Genomic DNA, 22,685 nt, shown 5'->3' with positions numbered 1-22,685 from the left:
CATCGTGACGTACGATAAAGTCCATAGTAGACCATGAACTCAATGTAACATCACAGAGCTGGAAATTACGGAACCAGCGAAGTTCTTAATCAGTTTAAAATTTGATGTTTTATTTCTTTAATCAATGGACTAGCTTTCAACATTTTGCAATTGAGATAAAAAATTGTAATATATATGGCGGACCGGCACCGGTCCACGGACTGGCGGTTGAGAATCACTGTTCGCTTGTGGTACCTTAAAATCGTGTACTGCATATACCCTGATTGGTAATAAGAAGTAGGAATGAAATACTGCTGCCATGCAAATTTTATATCAGCACACAATACAAAAATGATTACTTGGATAACATGCAGTAAAGCAGATAAATAGGACTACGACAAACCCGCTTATGTCCATGGACACAATACCAATGTTGTCATCACATAGCTCGACTATGATGCAAGATTGATCTGACGTCATATGCTGCAGCTGAACAGTAGCAGTGATGAAAGCATCAAAGAATTTCCGACGTTTGACAATATTAAACGGCGAGAGGGCAAGCGGTTCACGAAGGCAGACTTAAACCGTACACGTTTCACGTCGATGTGAACACAATGCGTGTCTCTGGGGAATTTCGGTGGAAGCCTTGATGGACGACCAGAGGTTGCTATGTTACACAACTTTGAATGGTATCTGAATAATACCTTGCAGTCGAATAGTTCATAGACTTCCTATCAGCTATACTTGTCCCTACAGAAAAAATTACACAAATTGTTTTACATCCAGTTTTAACCGAAGTATTTTAAACACTACACAGCACAGATTTGTGGATAAGTTTTGTTTATTGAAAATCACTTCTGGCATTTGCGCAAAACCGGTCGCACATTGGGTTAATATTGTGTTACTCGGTCACAAGGGTCAACTAGGATAAGGGCAAAAAGGGCAAGGGTCCTTTATATGGTAACAGTTACTTCCATTAGTAATGTACTGGGTTAAGTTTTCAAGTTACGTCCCAAAAGTTGTGCCGAGACATAAAAAAAGTTTGTAGAAAAGTGCTTTGTTATATACATCAATGCCCAACGATAGTCTAACGCACCATCGCTGTTACGTTAAGGTGACGTCACGCTACACACCAGGAATGCAAGTTAGAATAATCAACATATATATAATATATCGAAGAAAGATAACATATTTATACACCGTCAGTAAAGCTTAAATAAGATAATGTTTCTGTTAAGTAACGCGCTTTGAAAGGAGCAGATAAACCTAATAGTTTGCAGAAAAACCAAACACATAACACACGCAGAAGTGGATTCGACCGAAACGCAACCGTAGGATCAAATTTATTTGTAAAAAAAGCAAAAACTGTGCTTTTAAAGCAACGGGATCATGCAAGGCTCTACACATGTTAGTGGAGTAACAAAACATTTTCCGTTCTGAATCACGCAGAATTAATTGAATAAGTTCCATTTTACGATCGATAGAATCACAATTCCCTTTGTGACGTATGACAAAAATTACGTAACAGCTGGATGGACAGCAATTTGTGGAAGTTAACTGTTTTTTGATAAACACAATCCAAATGAAAGCGCCAAATCAAACTGTTTTGGATATGTTACGATCGTGCGAACTATTTCACTGTATCTACATAATGACGTCATCGCCGGATGCCTTGTCATCGATGAAAAGTGACGTCATACCCTAACAAACATATTCCGAAATGATTGAAGCCATGGAGACAACTATTGCTGGAATTGTGGCCTCACTTGTAGTTGTGACAACCAAGTTCCCAAGCAACGCCAACAGTTGCCTAAAAAACGGTCGCAAGTGACTTTATAGCTACATTGACCCGAAAAGTATACTAACTCTGAAAAACGAATGTAAAAATTGTAGCAATAGAATCGAACCCCGAGTTCTGGGATAAGGTTTAAAAACAACTTTGAATGTGAATGAAGCGAGAACTTAGTACCATACAAAGATAGTTGTTAAAACAGCAGTTCATTGTGGTAAAAAGAATAAATGGTAACAAGATTAAAAATAAAACAATGAAAACCTAGACCTGGGTTTCGATAAAAGGGTGCAGTTTCGACACCAAAAACGGACTATCTCCTACCTCTCGAGCGGTAGAGTGACACCAGGCTATGGAGCCGTTAAAATTAATATTACTTTGGGTGAAAACTCACTCCATGTTCGATATCCCAGGCAAGCAGCTTCAGAAAACTGCACAAAGGTAAAATGCATCGATTCACGGATGATAATCGATCTCAAGTAGAAAAACGCTAAAACTTTGAGACCGTAAGGGACGGGGGAGAAAACAGGTTCCGCGCTAAGCAGCTTTATTCTTCCGGGGGAAGTTGTTTAGGGGGGTGAGTAGGTTCAGGACCCCTTATGCGACGTTCACTAAGCCCCCCTTGAGGGGCGTCGTCCTTGATAATATAAAGGAGCAGAAAAAGTAGGGTCCGGTACATCAAACAAGATTGTACTCCTTGAGATTGGCCTGAAGGATGGTGTCCCGGACTGCAGCGAAGACGAAGCGGATGTTCTCGGTGTCTGTCGCGCATGTGAAGTGACTGTAGACTATCTTGTCCTGGTCTGGGTTCAGATCGACGAACATACAGAGGATGAATTCTCGAGCCGAATTTGCGTCTTTCGGTGGACCTGAATGACCAAAAAAAAAAATCATAATCGAGTCGCTAATCCACTCAAAGAGTTACTAAACTTGTTACGTAGGGGTGGGGTTGAATTTAAGCCAATTAAGCCAGGGAGTTGATTCAACACAGGGGTTCCCAACCGGCATCCTCGTGGGATGATAACTTTTTCGGGGTTGCGAAACCTATGAAAACGCAAATATTTGATAGTTCAAGGCAGCATTTTATAAAAGCAAGGGGTGGGAGCAACAAGAAAGGTTGAGGAAACCCCTGCTTTAGCAAAAAAAAATTACCACAGCTCTCAAGTGGACGGAGGGCAAACCACTTGCAGTAATTACCCTAAGTAGAAAGAACAAATTAATATTTTACTTTGACAACCCCAAACTTAACAAAAGAGCAATGGCCGCATATAAGCTATCACGACTCAAACGCCGAGCGACATTTATTCAAACAGAATACTGCGGTTATGAGAGACAGCGGTGTAATCTAAATTTTTATTAATAAAATATCAACCCGGAAATTTTTCGGAAAGGGAAAAATCATGTTCGACTTTGGGGTTGATAGTCTTACACAACAAAATTAGTAACATACAACCCACACAAGGTGACGTGTCGACTATTTTAGCCTTTCTTTTTGGGCCTGATTCACAAACCAACTATTTCACTATGGCGTGCCACGCGGTTCAGATAGTTGTGCGGTTACGTGGCGGATCGTATTAAGAGACGGATTTTCCGCGATTCTATTTCTGTGGATAGAAACGCAGTCATGTGACACAAATCGTTACGTGACGTGATTGTGATGAATGGTTTTTCAAGAACCAATATCGGACAAGCGAAACGAAACCAATGAAGCGAGACGTGGGCCCACTTTACCCTTCATAAAACCTATCATTTGCCTAAATATTGCAGCTTGCTATCGTAAACAAGCTTTGTTGGATAAGGCGTATTTGCCATCACCAACCGGAAATTAAAGGCTACTGTAATGTCATATTACAGTCGATTACTTACTGTTTATTTTTCTGTTGCCAAAGCCTTACTTTCTGTTCTACTGATATCATAACAAAGTTGGTTATATTTTGCATTAAATCAAAGATTAAGTTAATGCTGTTAAATTTATTTTTGCATTTATGATTGCGAATCAGTTAAAAAATGTTTAGTTGAATAACAGTAATTATTGTCCGTTCATCGACACGCGTCAATCGCTATAAACATACACGACCAAAAATATTTTAAAACATTTTAAAAATAGCAACGCTGATGACAAATATAGACGGACATGGATCAGAGATGACGATAGCGCAGTAAGTGTTAGCGGATCGTATGAAAAAAGGACAGAAAATCGTCTTAATCACATGTGTTAAACGTTATATGACGGTGTAGACTTATACAGTATTAAGATATCTTGCGATCATAATAGTTGGAGCAACAGGGTCAAATTTAACCATGCGCTAAACGCATGGCTGGCGAGTGGGAATCTTTACATAGTTTTTCCTTTCTGCAAAAAACGTAGAATAGCTTTTGAATCTAAACATGACTTCACAAAGCATCTGCAAGCGAAACAATTGAACAAGTCAAAGGCTAAACACTTCAAAAAACGTGAAATGTGAGAAAATGCGACGTATTTTTTCTGAAGTCTGCTACAGGTACGATGTAACCCCAATGTTATCTTTTATTAGTGAGCAACGGATAAAGCGCTTAACAATGCCATTAATAATTAATTAATGGGCCGAATAAAGACGGCTTTGTCTATGTCAGCACTTATGAAGGCAACGGAAAATCACACCACCCAAACGTACATAAGTTCGATAATTATAACCAAACTTGACAATCTTCTGTACAACTGCACTTAAGCTTTTGCACCCATCGATTACGGAAATCATACTGGAAAACGTGGAGATGAAGATGATATTAATTAGACCTTTTACGCCAGTTTAAGCGAATGAAAACGGTGCAACACGGTTGTCTCATGGCTGAAACTTCATTTTGCAATGTTATTGGTCAAAAGACAACGCCCATAGTAAAACTCTGTCTAATGGAATACAATTTCATATACCATAGCTAACACTGCCACCGGTTTTGCATGAAGATTGCGTCACTTAAATCATGATTCAGCGCTATTTTAGGAAATGCGACCAATTTACAACTGTGGTTGAAACTCGCGTCGCGGCCGCATATTTGTCGCAATTCACTGCAAATTTTCACCAATTTACACACAGCTTTGTGCATCCAACAGCAGAAATGACAGCTTGGCTGAAGTTGTTGTTTAAGCTCAAATGCAAAAAGGGATCTAACACGATAATGAGATATAATCAAAATTAAAACCCCAGCACGCACGTAGCATACAAATTACGTATCTCACAGTGTGTTATGGCATGACCCATGTGTGGCCACGAGTATGCGATGGAATACGAAATCAAGTCAAAAAATGCCAATTTCCTGTTCACGTGATTGGATATCATTCGTTGGTCGATGGAGCACGTTTCATTATGAATAAGTCGCGAAATACCGCGCCTGCTTGCATCAGGGCCTTGTGAGGTTTAGCAATTAAAAGCGTGCGCTAATCAAAAAACAAGCAGCCTCTCATCTCCGCCGCTGTTTCGTCCAAACCTGTCAATCAATGCGTGTGTTTGGCTCCTATTGGCAACAGAGGCAGGAGTTCAATGAATCCTTTCTCCTTTTTTTTCAAACAAAAGGGATTGAAACAAAAGTGATCACGACAAAACATTTGCCTGGTTTCATTTTCTTCGCAGAGTTTAACGACTTATTTTAAACTGACTTCAACTGCGATGGCAAAAAACACTAACAAACACTTTAGAGCTACAGTAAAGAGCAGAAGAAGGTCGTTAACTAACATTACGATGCTTTTTATTAAGTAACTGCTGTAAATAATAACACATTTTCCTAAGAACATCTTATCTTTGTTGTGAAACGTTATGACCAAAAAACTCTTTATTATACAGAGACCCCATGACCCACCGACACGAGCTCACCGGCTGTCGACAGCACAGGAAATCCACACCGCCTATATGTCGACGTCACCATTCGATTAGATCTGGTATTTAACGGCACTACAAAGGCTGACATACCTTCAAAATCGGGAAAGTAGTCAGCGAGGTTTGAATGTTCGATTTTCTCTTCCAGTAAGTCCTTCTTGTTGAGGAAAAGAATTACAGATGAATTATGAAACCATGGGTAGGTGATGATGGTTCGAAACAACGCCTTGCTCTCTTCCATACGGTTCTGGGGAATAAAAGAAATCTTGTGATATTTGTGGTCTCCCAGCTTGGTTGTAATGCTTTTAGTAAGGCTCACATTCCACAGTAACATCAGCATTAATTAACAACTTTCACGGATTATTTCAAAATTTTAACAAGTATGTTTTGAAAAATACATGTAAATTATTCCTTAATACCAATTTTAGCATCTGTTGATTTTTATTAATCCATAAATGTCAAGTAAAATTTCAAGCGAGTAACGTCACATATGTTTTGGCCTTGAATAACCTTTACTGGGGGAATGATAGCAGCAAAATTTGCATTTCCAGCTGCATCTTTAACACAAAAAGTACCGGTACCGAGTACTGACAAAGTACCGAATACCGGAACCGTCAGTACATTTTTGCGAAGTCCCTGTACCATTACCGATGGTACTTTCAAAGTACCAACTGCCCGCCTCTGTTAATTTCTGAGGATAACATTACAGATACGAACGTAACGTAAGTGTGTTGCAAATGAAGCATAGGGGTTAAAAATAGTTGAAACCTTTAACTGTATTATGAGTGGCGTCAACAAATGAAAGCAGACTTGTTAATTGAGTTTTACGAGCCCTGTGTGCTGCTTCACCATTTTTGTAATTACCTTATTCGAAAGATCATATATGCCTGATACAACATGATCAGTGGTTGTGATTGGCCAATTACAAGGGACACTACTACCATGTGCAGGTCAAGATTAGTTCAACTGTTCCAAGCGGGGACCTAGCTGCTATAACACTACCGCTACATATTTGAATAAAAGCAATTGACAAAGGAAACACCCAGTTTGAATAAATATTAACATTATAATGGAGAGTCTAATTACTAAAAAGACTTCCACAAAAAGAGAACTTATTGTAACACATTTAAATATATACTGAAGTGAACAGCAACCGTTGACCAATAACTAATGTGGCAAGGGTTGTCTGGGCGTAGTTCAACATTCTAATGATGAAACCATGCATGAAGATGGCTTTCTTTTTGTATTCAACGAGCCAGCACACCTAGCTGGTTCTGCCTTTACAGTTTTGTATTGCTTTGTACGTTATACGCGGCCTTGGCGTGCTGATGATGGGTGAGAAATATTGATCACCACAACAATTTATCGTTCTGCGTGATATATCATGCAAGTGACTTGAGTTTTGTAGACGGGTACAAATGCACTGATATTATTATAGAAGTTTCAGTTATCAACCTTGCAAATACAAAGCTTTCTTAACAGAATTTTCTCAAAAAGCCTGGAGGGATTTCACAGTAGCTACCAATCAGCGTAAGTGATATTCTTCAAGCCCAAGTCAATTCCACATCGGTTAACACATTGCTCTGCCATTTTGTTTCTTTTTGGTAGAAAAATCTTAGTTTAGTTCCAAACGTTCTTATTTTTTATCCCAAATAGATGGTAGCGCACCCTGTTTTTAATAGACAAGTACCTTTGCCTGCATTTCTATCAATGACCTCCCACATATTGTTATATAATAGTGGGATTGAATGTTGTTTCAAGAATCTGAACACTGATTCAATATTTTCACAAAATTTCTGATTCCAGAGACTACTGGTAAAGCAGATAGTTTTAGCCTGGCAGTACTTTTGGTTATAACCGCATGTGGGCGAAAACGTTTTTTGTCTGGATTAGCTTTCAACTGGCTGCTAGATAATTAATAGCTTGGCCAAAAAATTCGTTGGTTAATGAAATAAATAATTTTGTTGTGATTTACATTGCAGCTTTACACAAAATTCATTTACATTACAAGCTATAAAACCAATACATTTAAAAAAGGTCAAAAAATATGTGATTACACATATGTATATATACGGTATGTTATAATCTTTTCTACATCCTGAGTGGGTTTTGTTTGCTCAGTGCTGACACCAATAGCAAAGTACAAAAAACTGACAATTTAAGTGCTAATACTGCTTAGGAATTAGGATTTAATCTTTATGGTGTGGATTGATATTGACAGAAGGCAGCCCAGTCGGTGTTTAATTATTAACACCAACGCTTGCTTAGTAACCCTTGATATTTGTCACCCTGGTGACCTTTGGTTAATAATTAACTCAATGTATCATCAAAGAACAATAACAGAGAGACATCTATGCACACATGGATATTCCTTTATGACCCTGGATGGCATCATTACACCATAGACCTGTCGAATGGCAGCATCGTATAACATATAACCTAATCCAACTGTCTATACATTTTTACAAGTGTACAAGAAATCTACCAAGTAACATTGCTTAGAACTAAGATATTACCAGTATGATATAGATTAAATATATATAAGATATACAATTTTCATAACCAACCTCATTGCCTGCTTCAACAAGCACCTGATCATACTCGCTCAGTGCTACCAGAAACATAATGGAGGTCACATTCTCAAAACAATGAATCCATTTTCTTCTTTCTGACCTCTGACCCCCAACATCAACCATTCTGCATAGTTAGAGTTATAACACAATGCTTGAAATATTAAAGTATGAAAATACAATTGAATATATGCATATAACACCAAGCTTTCTAAACAGAAACAAGCTAACATTTTTAGTATATACATTATATCTGACGAAGGCACTGTGCAGACATATCATTAAAAAGTAGCGACAATAAAAACACACAAAAGCACATCGACATTATATATACTGTAATTGAGATCATGAATTGAGTCTAATAAAATTACATGACATGTCTATATATAAGGTTTACACGTTTAATAACAGTACTAAGCCATTTAAACTACAACTTCGCTATAGTCAGTGGTCAAACAAGCAAGCATGTAATTATGTAGTACATATATTCATCTATCAATATGATTTTTGTTACCTAAATATAATTTGATCTAAATCAAAAGGGTATTCAATGATGCCAGTAGTTGGAATTCTGACTCGTAAGATGTCTTGTTGCGTTGGTAGGAAGTTTGCATCTTTTATCCGCTCCAAAGCGGAAAGGTAACTGAAATGAAAGCATTCATACATTTTAATATAAATTACCAATGAAAGGTTGGATTGGGGGGTGAACTATAAATGATTATTAGCGTAGCCAACAGTTTAAAATAACATGCAATTTATAGCATGTATCACCTGATTGTACATATAACTTTATGTAGCATGTGGTTAGGTTATGTCATTGATTAGGTATGCACCAATGTTAAAGTGGATGACAGCACTTAACAGGACTTTAACAGAGAGACAAAATCTCTGAAATGCGCAAGTAATCCTAAAACACAATGAGAAGCACGTACAGGTTGTTTCACAATGAAGACCTTAAGGTTTATTGATCCTGACACTAACTCACGACCCTATGCCACAAACACACAGTGAAATATATTGATTTAACAACAGTCACTGACATAATATATGCTTTGCATAACAGAATAAAGAAAAGGTATGTCAGCCATGGTCAAAAAATTTGTTTTTCAAGAAACTTGGTGCTGGAAAATTAAACCACTGCGCTACCAGGAAAATCTACAGAAGAAAAAGACTGTAAATTGCTTTTAACTAAAAGTCTATCAATTCACCAACTTACGGTAAACGTTTCTGTCTGGATGGTGCCCCAAGGCAACTAGAACTACAAGGTTACACAGACAGTTTGGTGGCAGACAAACAACAAATAGTCTGAGTAAGCCTTATAAAATATGACGATACAAGTCTATGTACATAGAATTCAACTCGATCAGCGGGCTGTAGTTGGCGGATAAGAGTTATACTGTGGATGGTAACTACTACTAGACTATTGTCAGTATGGCGTAAATCCATTTTATTTATAAACTGTTTGTCCATTACATCATCAATGTTAGGGTAATTCTCGCTACCATCGCTGTTTATAAAACCATTCAATCAAGTTTATCCACGCAAGCTTTTTTAAAAAAGTGATGCTTTGGAAGGGGAATTTTGTGAATTGAGTTATTGTGCAAAAATCTATTGTGGTTTTCTGTATAAACACCAATCATTTATTTATCACAGAACACTAAAATATCTAAAACAATGCTACATTTCACATAATGCAAATGTTACATGTGCTTGTATGAAAATGCTACAAGTTTTTACGAAAATACTTGGTGTCCTATTCAAAACTGGCTCCAGCCTTTTAAATATGAGATCTTTGAACTGTTCTAAAAAAGAGTTAAAAGATCTTTCAGGTCTGACCTAGAGCCACCTTCAAAATTTAACAATATTCATTTGACTAACTTAAAACTTACTACTAAGAAACAGCCATAGATAATGTACAGTACAGTACAGTACAAATACATGTAACTTTTACTTTAAGTAAACTACTGGGTAAATGTTTGTCAAGAAGTCTAGCCAATGTATGACAAGCTTTCAGAGAGTTGAAGCTCTCAAAGACAGTTAGTTCCAGATATATAACATGTTCAAAAACACAATTTAAGCTTTTGGAAAATTGTAATCATGGCACTTTTGGAAGAGCTCCAAAACAAATTAGCTGAAAAGAATCAATTTGCAAAATCCACAACCTACCTTTCAAACAACACTATCAAATTTTATAAAATGAAATAAGATTTTTTTATTATTACACTTAATGTATTTTCAGCGTATTTTTAATAATAACCCATATTTTTCTTAAATGGCGAAGTTACACCTAGCCGTCTTGCAGCAGTGTAGCGTTCCATGATATAATCAGCACCGCTTGTAACGTTGGTGTCTGTATCTAATTCATGTACATCGACATCTACCACAGGTGAATTTACAATTAACGTCACTAATGACCAAGTGTTGAGTACTTCATTTCCATTACTCAATCAAATATCATCTTAAGTTGGGATAATAGCAATAGTATGAAGGCATTTTGTTAGGTCCAGTTAGATTACTTTGATTTATCTGAGTTTTTGAGTTAAACCATGTTCAGTTTACGTTCACCTCATGTGTTAATGTTAAAATGTATTTATACACACACAAATACATACAAGTCTATATATAGCTGTTTACTGATCAAAAAGAGAACGTGGTTTAAATATGCAGATAAGAATTATATAAACAAGGTAAAGTATGTCTGTGTATATTGTGTTATTGTTACTTAAGAAAAACGCAAAGCGGCCTTTCACAATCATTCTATGATATATATCTGCATACAATGAAAAAACGCTATATATCTGTGCATTCTATAGAGACTATCTTGCTTAAAATTACACAACATACAGAGTCAAAAAGTAAAATAGCACAAACAAACAACATCTAAAATTAAACTTACTAATTAGTGGAGTCTGATAACTGGTATTCTCTTCTTCGGTCATAACACCTTTGAATGCCTTGGTCTTGCCAAAGTTTTTGAATAAATGGAACAAAAATAACAAAATCTCTGTAATCTGACACTTTGTCGATTTGGATATCTCGAAATTCTTCAGCATTGCTCTGAAAGTAAAGAAGTGGTAAACTTTAATGACCAATAATCCATATGATATAATAGGTATATACACATAACCTATATAGTGTGCAAGAATACCATATATATACGCATCCGTCACCATTTTTATAAACATTATATATACACAGCATACGCAGGAACAAAAAGATATAAAACATCCAGCATATTTTGCCAGTAAAATGGAAATAGTTTTTTCATCATTGTTGGCTATCAAAGGTTGCATTGGTTTTAGTAGGCTATGGGCTAATACATAAAATATATATACGAACTATTGTATCAAAATAGGTATCAACTTGGAGTCTCGACGAGACCATATTATCACTCTTATTGCAATTTATAGAAACAAATGTTTGAATTTAACTGCATTTGCACTTAAAACATGGGCTTAAGCTGTATAACAACAGGCTAACATATAACATGTGCAATTTGTGAAATTCTACAGATGGAGAAATAAGTCTGTCTTGCTGTGTGTTGTACACAACAAAATCATCGTTTCTTTAAAAATCAAGTTTTACTATAATAAAAAGTAAAGGTCAGCAGGTAAGCGCTTGTCTCTAAACATGCATTCAATTAATTAAACACAATTTCACAAAAACAGAATCGTCTGTTAAAGCAAGTTCTCAATTAAACGTTGTCCTAAATATGGAGGATTTGTAAATTAACCCAAAGGCTACAGAATTTACTATAATTTATCTACACATTGAAATTTTGTCAAACATTTCTCCTAACTGTTAGGTTCCTTTAACAACATAATTCTCCACTTAGTGTGACATGAAGGAAAAAACGTCTTTTTTGAGCAAGAAATCATATGGGATTTCATTATTTAAAAAATCTGATGCCTTTGAGCACCACTACACCAGCATAAAGCTATATACCAGGGGAGGCCAAACTGCGGCTCTTTGAGCCTTTCATTGCGGCTCTTTAATGAATTAGTATTGTTGAATTTGACATGCAATTTTCCCGGACAAGACAAGTTGTTTGATCAGATTATGAAACAATGCGTTCTATCACACGTATTAACAATGGACTGATTGTTAGTAATAATCAAATCACACTCCAAAAAGTACATTATTGTACAGAAGTGTACTAACTTGTACACTGTAGTTAAGTAAACTGTCAGATTGAAGCTGTACGTCAGGGCTGACCTAGTTTTAAGTCTTGGTTACGGTTATAATAATAATTGCAAAAAGAGTTGGTGAAGCCCAGTTGGAGACTCATAGTATCACCACCCAGCACTAATGTTAATCAATAGCTACACTTCTTTGTGAGTGAATAAATTTGTGTTTTTTATTGTGTCTGTGTTGTGGCTCTTTTAAAACTGGATTATGTTATATGCGGCTCGAGCATGAAGCAGGTCTGGCCACCCCTGCTATATACATATATGTATGTACAGTATGTACCATTTACAAATATTGCAGTCTACTTACAGATACACATATCTGATTCATCACACACACATGCATATATAAATAAGGTATATGGCATATGGGTTATTAACAGTCATTAATGTGGAAAGTGGAAACAAACTAAATACCAGCAGCCTACTAAGCATACGAATTAGTTTCTTACATAATTTTCTTCATTTTCATATTCTATATGAAGCGTATTCATAGCAGCTGTCATATTCTGCATTGATGTGAGAATATTTTGGTATACAAGTTTGATGAAACTTCGTTTGTCTTCCTCGTTGTATCCATCTCCGTGGATAATTCGCATTTGTTTGATGAAGGTGCTTTTTCCACTCTCACCAGTGCCTAAAACGACAAATAAATTGTCACTAAACCAGTGAAGATGAATTGCAAAATGCAAATACTATATTGTCAGTCAGTCAGCCAAACAATAATAAGCTTTCTTCTATAGGCAAATATTAAATGCTGTTAGTTCTATATGTATATGTACATGTGAAGATAAATGATAGGCAACTTGGCATATTAAATACAGTATCACGTAAAAATATCACAACTATCATGCATGATGGGTAGTATCTGTTAAACTATACTGCACACAATATGCATCACTATAGTTATAGTATAAAATATATGATGAGTATACACATACAATCACTGTACAGCTGTTCGAGTAAATATATACAACAGAAATAGTTTTGATCAAATGGCTAGTCTGTACAACTAGCGCATACAGAAAATTAATTAAGCATTTCGCCTGACCATATGCTGCACACAATCAATGCATAATCAACGACTTTCGCTACAAAGCTGCAGTATATATAAGCATAGCTCAAGCAAAACACTCCATGAAGGCTTTAATGCTGTTTAGGTATTGTGCATAAAACGAGCTAATATGGTGACTGTTTAACCCAATCTGAAATTATTTAACCATCCATTGGTGAAAGAATGGCTAATTCAAATTTTCACGTAGCAACGTTTTCATTTCCTAGTTCCTACTACCATTTGTGCGATTAAAACATAGTCAAAAACTATGTTTTATTTCGAAGATTAGTATGCTGCATGTAACAAATTATTGGTATATGACCGTTATATGTGTATGTATTGAAACCAGTTAATCACAATATAAACAACTAAAACATTAGCAATTTGTACTTGTTTCGGTTCCAAAACACAGTAAAAATGCAGTTCTTACCCAGCAATAATAACTTCAGTTCACGACGGGCATCTTTTTTATGACGTCTAAGTTCACGCTCAATTTGCCCATTAATTTTTTCAGCCTCTATCTCTTCGTTCGATTTACAACAATTAGCTACAATGTTTATAACTCCCATTGTTGTATTATTGCAAGCAAATGACCATCAGGAAAATGCTTGGCAGGTTTTTGATACAGAATAAATATTAATCCACATTTTGTTAATCCATTCTTGTTATATCCAAGGCTAACCCATTTTCCATTTTCTAAAACTGGAAGAAAGTAGCTAATTTTTAAAACCGCATCTTAAAAAAGTATTAAAACCTAACCATTCTTTCAAAAACCTCATCTTTAGCGCTGACAACTTTAATGTCTTGCTAAAACATTTTAATTTGAGAATACAACTATACTGAACCGACTGAAGCTCCTTGCAGACAAACATTCCCACATAAATCCGTAAGCAAGCACCATAAAGATGCGGGATTACACTAAAATAATATTAGCAGTTTTATGAACAGTTAAACACACACTGAATATTTCATGGTGATTTTTCAAGTGCAACTGGAAGTAAACATAGAGTTTGGCTGATGACTAAAATGCAAATCTAGTTATTATAATATATGTTGTCATATATTCTATTCTATGCATATCTGGGAATGGCATATACTAACATATATACAACACGATATATACAGTACATATTAACAAAATCAACAATTTTGTGCAAAGAAGATGCATTAACAACAAAAAAGTGCGTTCCGAGAAAAAAGTATAGGCTTTTATATATATAATAATAAGAGAAAGAGCGACAACAATTGCAACATCTTGCACCAACTGCTACAATAACTAATTTTGCATGAAGTCATTTTTAAAACAACTAGCAGTACTACAGGTCAATTAAAGGCTACACAATCAACCTCACAAGCTTTACGACTAACTTAGACTAAATTAACCATGTCGAAGTAAGTTAAAACATAAGCTTGTAGGCTAAGTGGCTTCAGAAATAAATGATTTATACGCATTTCTACACTGTTGGGAATGGGAAGTGATGTGAATAGGCCTATATTAGCAACAAATAGAAAACAATTGTATCAGTCTAGTGGCTTTTAAATGCCACCGCATTGAATTCGAAAAAATACTAACTAGGCTAAATAAACTACAGCCTGGTGGCCTAACACAACAAGATTGTTTTATACAGATTTGTTTTTACCTTTTATACTTTTAACAATATCATTTCATTTTTTGGTCTAAGCTAGCGTTGGAATTGCTGACAACGCATGGTACAAGACTCGTTGTATCGCTAAAAGACTATGCAACGGTGGTTATTTACTGCTTTCAGTTAACTTATACCAGACAACGTATACCGTTACCAAACTGTCTCAAATTCTGTAAACATCATAGTGAGAGTAATAAAACGAGCTGAAAAAACATGATCTAGGTCTAGTACAGAAGTGCACAATCAAATGACGTCACAATTTGAGTAGCTGCGGTCTAGTATACAAATGCATTCTGTGGCTGTACGCTATAGACCCCAAAATCTATCAAAAGATGCAGACTCATTTTCACACAATTAACAGTTTACGGATAAGAAATAGGTTAGTCAAAAATTCCACCTGTTCTAGCTCTGCTTGACAACATCCGTATCTAAGGACATTACTTATTTATAGATTCTTTCAAACAACGAGATCGCTTTGCTTGGGAACGAGACTCGAGATTTCTGCTTTTTACTGACCGGGTGTGGTGTGCTGTTGCATTATGGGAAGTTATCTGATCAAAGCCGAAATGGAATGTTTAAATTGACGGGGAGAAAAAAGAGAAAAAGATTTTATTCTTTTAACCAAGAAAGTTTTCCTACCCATAACGATGAATGTTGTAAAATCTTGTATCTTTATTTTAATTCACATGATTCCTGATTCCTAGGTTAATAAAATAGACATTCATCTTTGTTATTGAAATCAACAAATGGCTATTTTTAGAAGTCTAAAAATGTAGACACGGGGAAAACCCTCAAAAAAAAAGAAGCTCCTGTAATTTACAAGTTTAGTTCCTCAGAAAAGGACAAACAAGTGTAAAAACTCGATTGACGTAAACCCATGTTTAGAAAAACCCGTGCAACAGCAACCATTTCGTTAATTGTTTAACGTTAATTCGTAATACTTCTTCTGATACAAAATACATGATCATTTGACTCGGCAACATTCAATGCTCGCATAGTGTCTAATCTCTAGGCTGAATCGTGCTTATTTCCTTTTCATGTGACCTATGTGTCAGTATAAAGACGTGTCCAGTGGCGATACAATATTTAATGCTTAAGTAAGTCAAATTCCCTTAACAGGACTGTTAAATAGTGGTTAATTAGATTTTGCGTTGGTCAGCAATTATTCCCTGAAAAACGTTTCTCGCGTTTACTGAAGTTACATGTGAGAAACAATCATGAGATAATTCACACTTTCTGTAGAAACAACTAGTTCCAAAGAAACAGCAACTGCTAAATCTATCTATCTGCGCTTATACATACCCATTTGTGATCAGTAACACCGAAAGAAAACACTGGTTAAACTTTCAACTACCATACCATAGCCTACCTTACTTTCCTCAGTCCGAGGGCAAACATTATGATACCAAATAACATAGCCTTTAATCATAAGACTTAAAGACTTCCATTAAAATACTTAAGATGTTTCAAGCAAGCACCAAGAACGTTTCCGCCGTCTTACTGTCGTGTTGAAAAAGGTCTCATTGTAAAGGAAACTTTACAATTACGCAATATGCCGTGACTGTAAGGCAACATCCTGGCTACTCATTTCTGAAAGAAAAACTTTTTCAGCAATTTTGTTTCAAAGTAAGGTCACTTTTACCCATAGCCCTAGCTTTTATATCAAGTTGATAAAGTGAGCCTGGATTTCTGTGTTTGATTACTTCTCAGTTTACCCGAAACACGCTTTTGAAGTCATTTTCTGTTTTGCCAAAAAAGCATGTTGGCAACATCAACGTATTGTTGTTGCAGCGACTACGGAACACTAATTTGTAAAACGTGCAGAAGTCCACAGAGCGCAATTTACACAAACGATATGTAACAGAAGAACTCTCACAAGACACTCACTAGCCTACTCTTAGAAATGCAGAGTTTGAGAGACAAATTGTTTCACTGAACTGCGCAACTTCGTTCCTTTCAAAACGTCTACTAGGCCTACAGCTTAAGAACGTAGGCCTACATTATATCTCCGTTCCCCAGGCGAAAATAATGGGATTCAAATACCGATTAAAACCAAACGCATTGACTTTGCGCTCGTTAAAAACGCTAGTGTTAAATTTGAAGGTTAGCTAAATTTGGTAAGAAGGTTTTACCAGCGCAACCGTAGAAAATATTTTGGGCTATGTTGGTTGTTGATTCTTAAAAGACCGCTGTCTCAGACAGTGAAACTAAATTATAATTTAGTTTCAGTGTCAATTTTGCCACTGATAGAAGATATAATGAACACTTCAAAAATAAAACTTGTCGCCTAATCTGCAGCAACAGGTCTATACACGTGATAATACACAAATTCGTTCCTGCAATTTTGCAGTCCCTTGCTAACCTGGAAAACGTCATAACACAATTTCAAGGTAGACTTGCATTAGCTTCCGTCTCAAATGACTCGTTTGAATGAGAGATAGACATATTCTGCCTTGGCTGTGTTCCGATGTAAATCTAGAAAAGTGTCGATGTTGTGGTAATGTGTTAGGACGACACGTTGCTATGCCTACCCTGTCTTTTCTCCTTCGTCTTCTGAACATACTAAGATCAATAAAATTGCGTCGACGTAAGAGTAGCCTACGTAGGCTTACGTCCATGACGTATGACGTAAATGCGTGATACAATGTTTTGTACGTGTGGTTCATTAGATATTCCACATGACCTTTGTCTGTCATTTTCGATCCATATAGCTAAAAAAGTAATTCTATTTTACGTCAAAACGCGACACGCCACAAACGGCCTTTGTGTATTATATTATATGACTTACGACTACGCTATTTATATAATGACGGTGACTACAAGCAGGTTAACGACAACCCATTAATAATGTAACCGTGTGATATGGCTATATTCGGGCAGCGATAACATTTCTGGAGATGTCAGTAACAGCCACGACTATTATTTTACTCGCACTGAATCACTGCAAAAGTTTAATGACGTCATCATAGCGTACACGTCATAAATATATACGCGGACGTGCAACATCATATGTTTGGAGTCAAAGTCATAGAAGTTCTATCGCTACGATAAAGGTAAATTTTCAAATTTAATAGTAGTAGACTACCGTAGTAAAATAGTAGTACAACGTCAGCACACAATCCCTGAACGTGGGTTGTTACATGGAAGGAACTTTTAGACGAAGCCTACCTTTCCACTTAGATTACGCCAGCCGAAACGAAATCATTACGTCAAGAACACGGTGAGAAACCAATCTCCCAAATTAGCCACGATCAAAGCAAACATAAATTTGAGAAATTACACCATGTTTTAAAAGATCCTCTTTTCGGCAAGCGCTTTGTTGTTTTTTTACGATACACCAAATTGACTTTAATCTTCATTTTGCAATAAATCAGCAGTCAAATAAATCAGCTTTTCTGACTTAGTTGTGTTATTAGCAACTACTTGGTACTGAAATCGGGAGTCACTTACAAGTGTTGGTTAAAGCCATATCAACCAATAAAAAAAACGCCACACCAAAACTGTCAAAAACAACCACCCCATACAAACAACCAGGAATTTGTTGGTGCTAATCAAGCCCCAAAAATGAGCAGACGTTTTAAGGCAGTGCTTCTCAACCCCTGGGTCGCGACCCAAAAGTGGGTCGCCATTTGGTTGGTTTGGGTCGCCGTCGCCAATTAAACTAGACCACAAAACCGTTCGATAACTGAGTACCTTACTCTATTCATTGCATATTGACTGTTTGTTGACGTCATACTGAATTGTTGCGGAAACACAAGTGAAGAAGCATGGTGATGATTTAATTATTTGCTGTGAGACTTTAGATTAGCTACGTTCGAGTAAAGGCTAAATATTTGTAAATATCCAATTTAGGGGTAAAAAATTGGGTCGCCTCAGCATCGCTATTAATTTACGTTTAATATTTGGGTCGGCGTAAAAAAAGGTTGAGAAGCACTGTTTTAAGGGAACGAAACACGTTTCCAAAGTTCTTTAGCGCCAACTTCCTGTTGTTTTCTGCAAAACTGGTTAACACCAAAAACCTGAAATCGATCAAGCTGGGCTTCCTTTGTCATCCTTCGTCAGCAATATGAAAAGAGCTGCTCATGTCAATTCAATCATAGAAAAAAGATCAGCATCATTTTCATTACGAATTTATAAACACAGAAACATGATTAACTTCTTGACTAATAGAAAACGACCGTTTTGAGAAAGGAATGGAACAAAAACTAAAGCTTTTCGCGTGTGATTGTTTCGCTGATTTTGCACGTACCCATTGAAATTATTGTGTCGTAGATATAAAAACACGTCCCCGTATAAAGGCCTATAACTAAGATTAACTTATTTTCATACTTTGAAACTTGTTGCCGTTATGGCAATTTATGAGCATCAAACCATGGCGTAATATTTGCCTGACTGCTAAAGTGTGTAAGACTTTGCAAAATGGTCTGGTAGCTACTGTAGTTGACAAGCCTATATCAATTTATTCCATCAAAACAAGAAAAGTAGCATAACGCTTAAATGCTGTTTGAAGATGCAGCTCAGTGCCATTTATTTTCAGCAAATTTGCTTTTTAATGTGTAAAAAGAAAAGCTATACTTAGTTTTTCATTGAATAATGAGTTATATCATAACGTACAAAAAACCGGAAATCCGGTTTAGCGAATGTTTTTTGGCTCATTGCGAATTATCGAAGACAGCTGATCTATAATGCATGCGACCTTATTGTGCACTTCCAACCTTTGAGTGCAAATAATTGTGAAGATTGAATGAATGACTGAATGAATTGAATGAAAACAAGGTTTGGGAAAATGTTAGACAATGCACACGCAATTTTAAATTACAAAATAATTTGTCACCAATAGCTGTCTATCTTGCAGAAGCGTTTAAATAATTGACGCTTGATTGAACTCGCGAGTCACAGGGTGTGTTAAAATCACTGTGCGTACAATCTGGGCATCAACTTAGCTAAGAATAATGCTTAGGTTACACGTTTTTTGGTGTCGTGTATGTTACAACAAAGAGCAGAGAGGGTATTCCTATTCATCCTATTGCCTAAGAGGTCAGACCACGTTAAGAACTTATGTATTTACTGCATGTGTTTTCCACAACAATAAATCTTTTAGAAAGGGTATAACGCGAAATAATTACAGCACTATTAAATAAACTTAGGTCTACGGTAGAATGGGAACGCGTATACTTACTACTTTAACAGAAAGATATCAGTATGGTATTAAGTACAGCTGCTTGCAACACTTTTATTATCGAATAAGTCTAACAAATATGATTTTCATACAGTGATGGTGTCATCCAATCGATGTATGCCAAAGTAATATGGACCCCATGTGCGTGGGTTAGATAAATATACGGAAATAACTTACCCAACAAGAGTAATTTCATCTCTCTTTTGTTGTCCTTGGAAGTTCTTCGTATACTATCCTCAATCGCTTTATTTACGCGCCGTTGCTCTCTCTCGGCCTTTGACAGAAAGCATGCCAGCTCCATTTCTGCCTGCTCACAAAATCGTCTTGGAAGAATTCGCTATTATAAACTTCTATAAATCCAGCAAAATTTCTTGAACCAGAAACAACAGATACAGCTTCCACCAGAACATTCGATTCCTGTAGAGACTAAATAATGCAGGTAAACCGGTGGGCTTTCCTTCTTTGATGAATTACCGCATATCCTATTTTATTCCACCTATGTCAAACAATACTGCCACACTATAAACACAACATAAGCCGAAGTACTGAATCTGTAACGTAATTGCTATGATAGTTAATAACAAAAAAACAATTACCAAAAAATCCTATCATATACGTTTAAACAACAGCTTATAGTCATGATTATGTAGGCATAATGTTGTTTCTTAGCAAACAATAGCTTGACATAGTTTGGTGGCGAGATGCATATGTTTTATGCCGGTGTCTTTTCGCCTTCGCTCACAAATTCAACCTCTGTACCTGTCATGAATATTTAAAACAAAAAACAAACGACTCGGTTTTTGTAGACATTTATGCAAGGCGTTTAAGGCGAAAAGAGAATGCACAAACCTAGTTTCGAATCCACCTTTTTGCTGAGGTGCCCGTTGCAAAATCATGCTTACATGTTAGGGCAAAACAACAAGATGAAAACATCTTGTCTGTTCTGTGTTTCTGCCTACTGCGCGTATAAGTATAACATTACACCAGCAAGCTATTACAGCTGGAACACAATATGGGTCAAGCGGTCAATTAGGAAAAAAAAACTAGGTTAAGATATTTAGGCATAACCCATATGTCATATTAGAATGCATTTATATGGACACGCCATAGAACTGTGAGCGCATGCTAAAAATAGCCTACATTAGCAACAAGTGCTTCCAAGGCAGAGTTAAAGTTAAATTGCTCGAGCGTTGATAATGTTGTGAAAATGTTTAAAATTCGACAGTCAAACAACCACCCTCTGTCTTACGCTGTTTCTCCATTTCTTGTTTTGCCGGCGCGGCCCCTGGCCAATTCCAACATCTGAAGACATTCTGTATTTCGCAATAATCGCCTTGAGAGGAAACTCCGTCAAAGCTCAGTTTTTAATTATTTATTGCTTTTTATGAAACCTTAAATTCACTTGCAGATTGTTTATCTCATCTACAGTCAACTTCTCGAACCATTAAGAGCTTAGCCCGGATCGCAGGAGTGATAATTTAAAACAATTTGTATGGAGCCCGACAATCATTGATCACACCACGAGACCTTACTTCACGGATTATTGTCGCTTCATTTCGGTCATAAGGTGTGATACGACGTCATTTTAGCTAGCGGAAGCTAAAGACGTATTGAACTCGAATTTCAATATGAAGCAATCTAATGTGCTATGGAATTTGAAGGCATAACTACCGCATTGAACGCATCAAACTTCATACACAATTCAATGTCTAGCATCAAAACTTGTCCTTTTTTATATCGCTGATAAGTTTCGTTTGCAACATTATGCATTTTACACGCCAAAATTTGCATGATTAAATTCGACGATATTGTTCAGTGTGCTGTTGAATGTTGACTATGACGTACTTAAACCATTGTTTTCCAGCGCACAATTTGCATGAAAAAGCAAACAGTTGCCACTGACTTCACGCATTGCACGTACAGAAATATTTAGGGTATAATATTAAAAGTTACTTCCTGTTCTTTTAATAGAAATAGCTTGCGCGAGGATGTGGCGTCACTTCAAGCAAAAAGGGAATTAATTAAACGGGCAAACATTTTATCTATTTACTACTATTTACTACTATTTACAACCCATGCAAAACTATGCTAAGGGCTATTAGGCCGGGAAAACTTTTATTAAATTTTTGCTGTTGTTGCTGCATGTGAATGTACTTGTTTTTAATGCGGCAACAACATTAAAATTGCAAAGTTAAGTTCAAACACCTCGCAATTAGTTTCATTTTATTTCGTTTCTTTTAATTAGTACCGGTAAGAAAATAACAGTTACTATAAAATAATTTTGCTCCATGTTATATACGACATTACTGGCTAAGTTATTGAAAGTTAAATGTCAAACTTTCTTGTAACAAAATGGGTGTATGTGGACAATGGAGTCGCGCCACGTTAAAAATGTGGCACCAATTCCGTGTGTCACTTCAACCTCCCGGC

At 36.3% G+C, this 22,685-nt stretch overlaps 1 protein-coding gene across 2 annotated transcripts; it reads right to left on the bottom strand.

Annotated features, from left to right (window-relative positions):
* Window positions 1–802: 802 nt before the first annotated feature.
* On the bottom strand, window positions 803–20,814 carry LOC143451375 (guanine nucleotide-binding protein G(q) subunit alpha-like). 2 transcript variants are annotated; one of them, XM_076951868.1, is made up of 7 exons: window positions 20,433–20,814; window positions 12,829–13,013; window positions 11,086–11,246; window positions 8,704–8,832; window positions 8,187–8,316; window positions 5,713–5,866; window positions 803–2,637 (listed from the first exon to the last, which is right to left on the bottom strand). In XM_076951868.1, the coding sequence occupies exons 1-7, from the start codon at window positions 20,554–20,556 to the stop codon at window positions 2,447–2,449; spliced, it is 1,074 nt and encodes a 357-aa protein (XP_076807983.1). In that variant the 5' UTR covers window positions 20,557–20,814; the 3' UTR covers window positions 803–2,446. The 2 variants fall into 2 exon arrangements, with proteins under 2 accessions (XP_076807983.1, XP_076807982.1); XM_076951867.1 differs by lacking the exon at window positions 20,433–20,814 and adding an exon at window positions 13,861–14,152.
* Window positions 20,815–22,685: the final 1,871 nt, after the last annotated feature.

Source organism: Clavelina lepadiformis, chromosome 4 (assembly GCF_947623445.1).
Source record: "Clavelina lepadiformis chromosome 4, kaClaLepa1.1, whole genome shotgun sequence".
Taxonomy (NCBI): Eukaryota; Metazoa; Chordata; class Ascidiacea; order Aplousobranchia; family Clavelinidae; genus Clavelina; species Clavelina lepadiformis.
The sequence above is the reverse complement of the archived record's forward strand: the minus strand, read 5'-3'. Positions and strand labels throughout refer to the sequence as shown.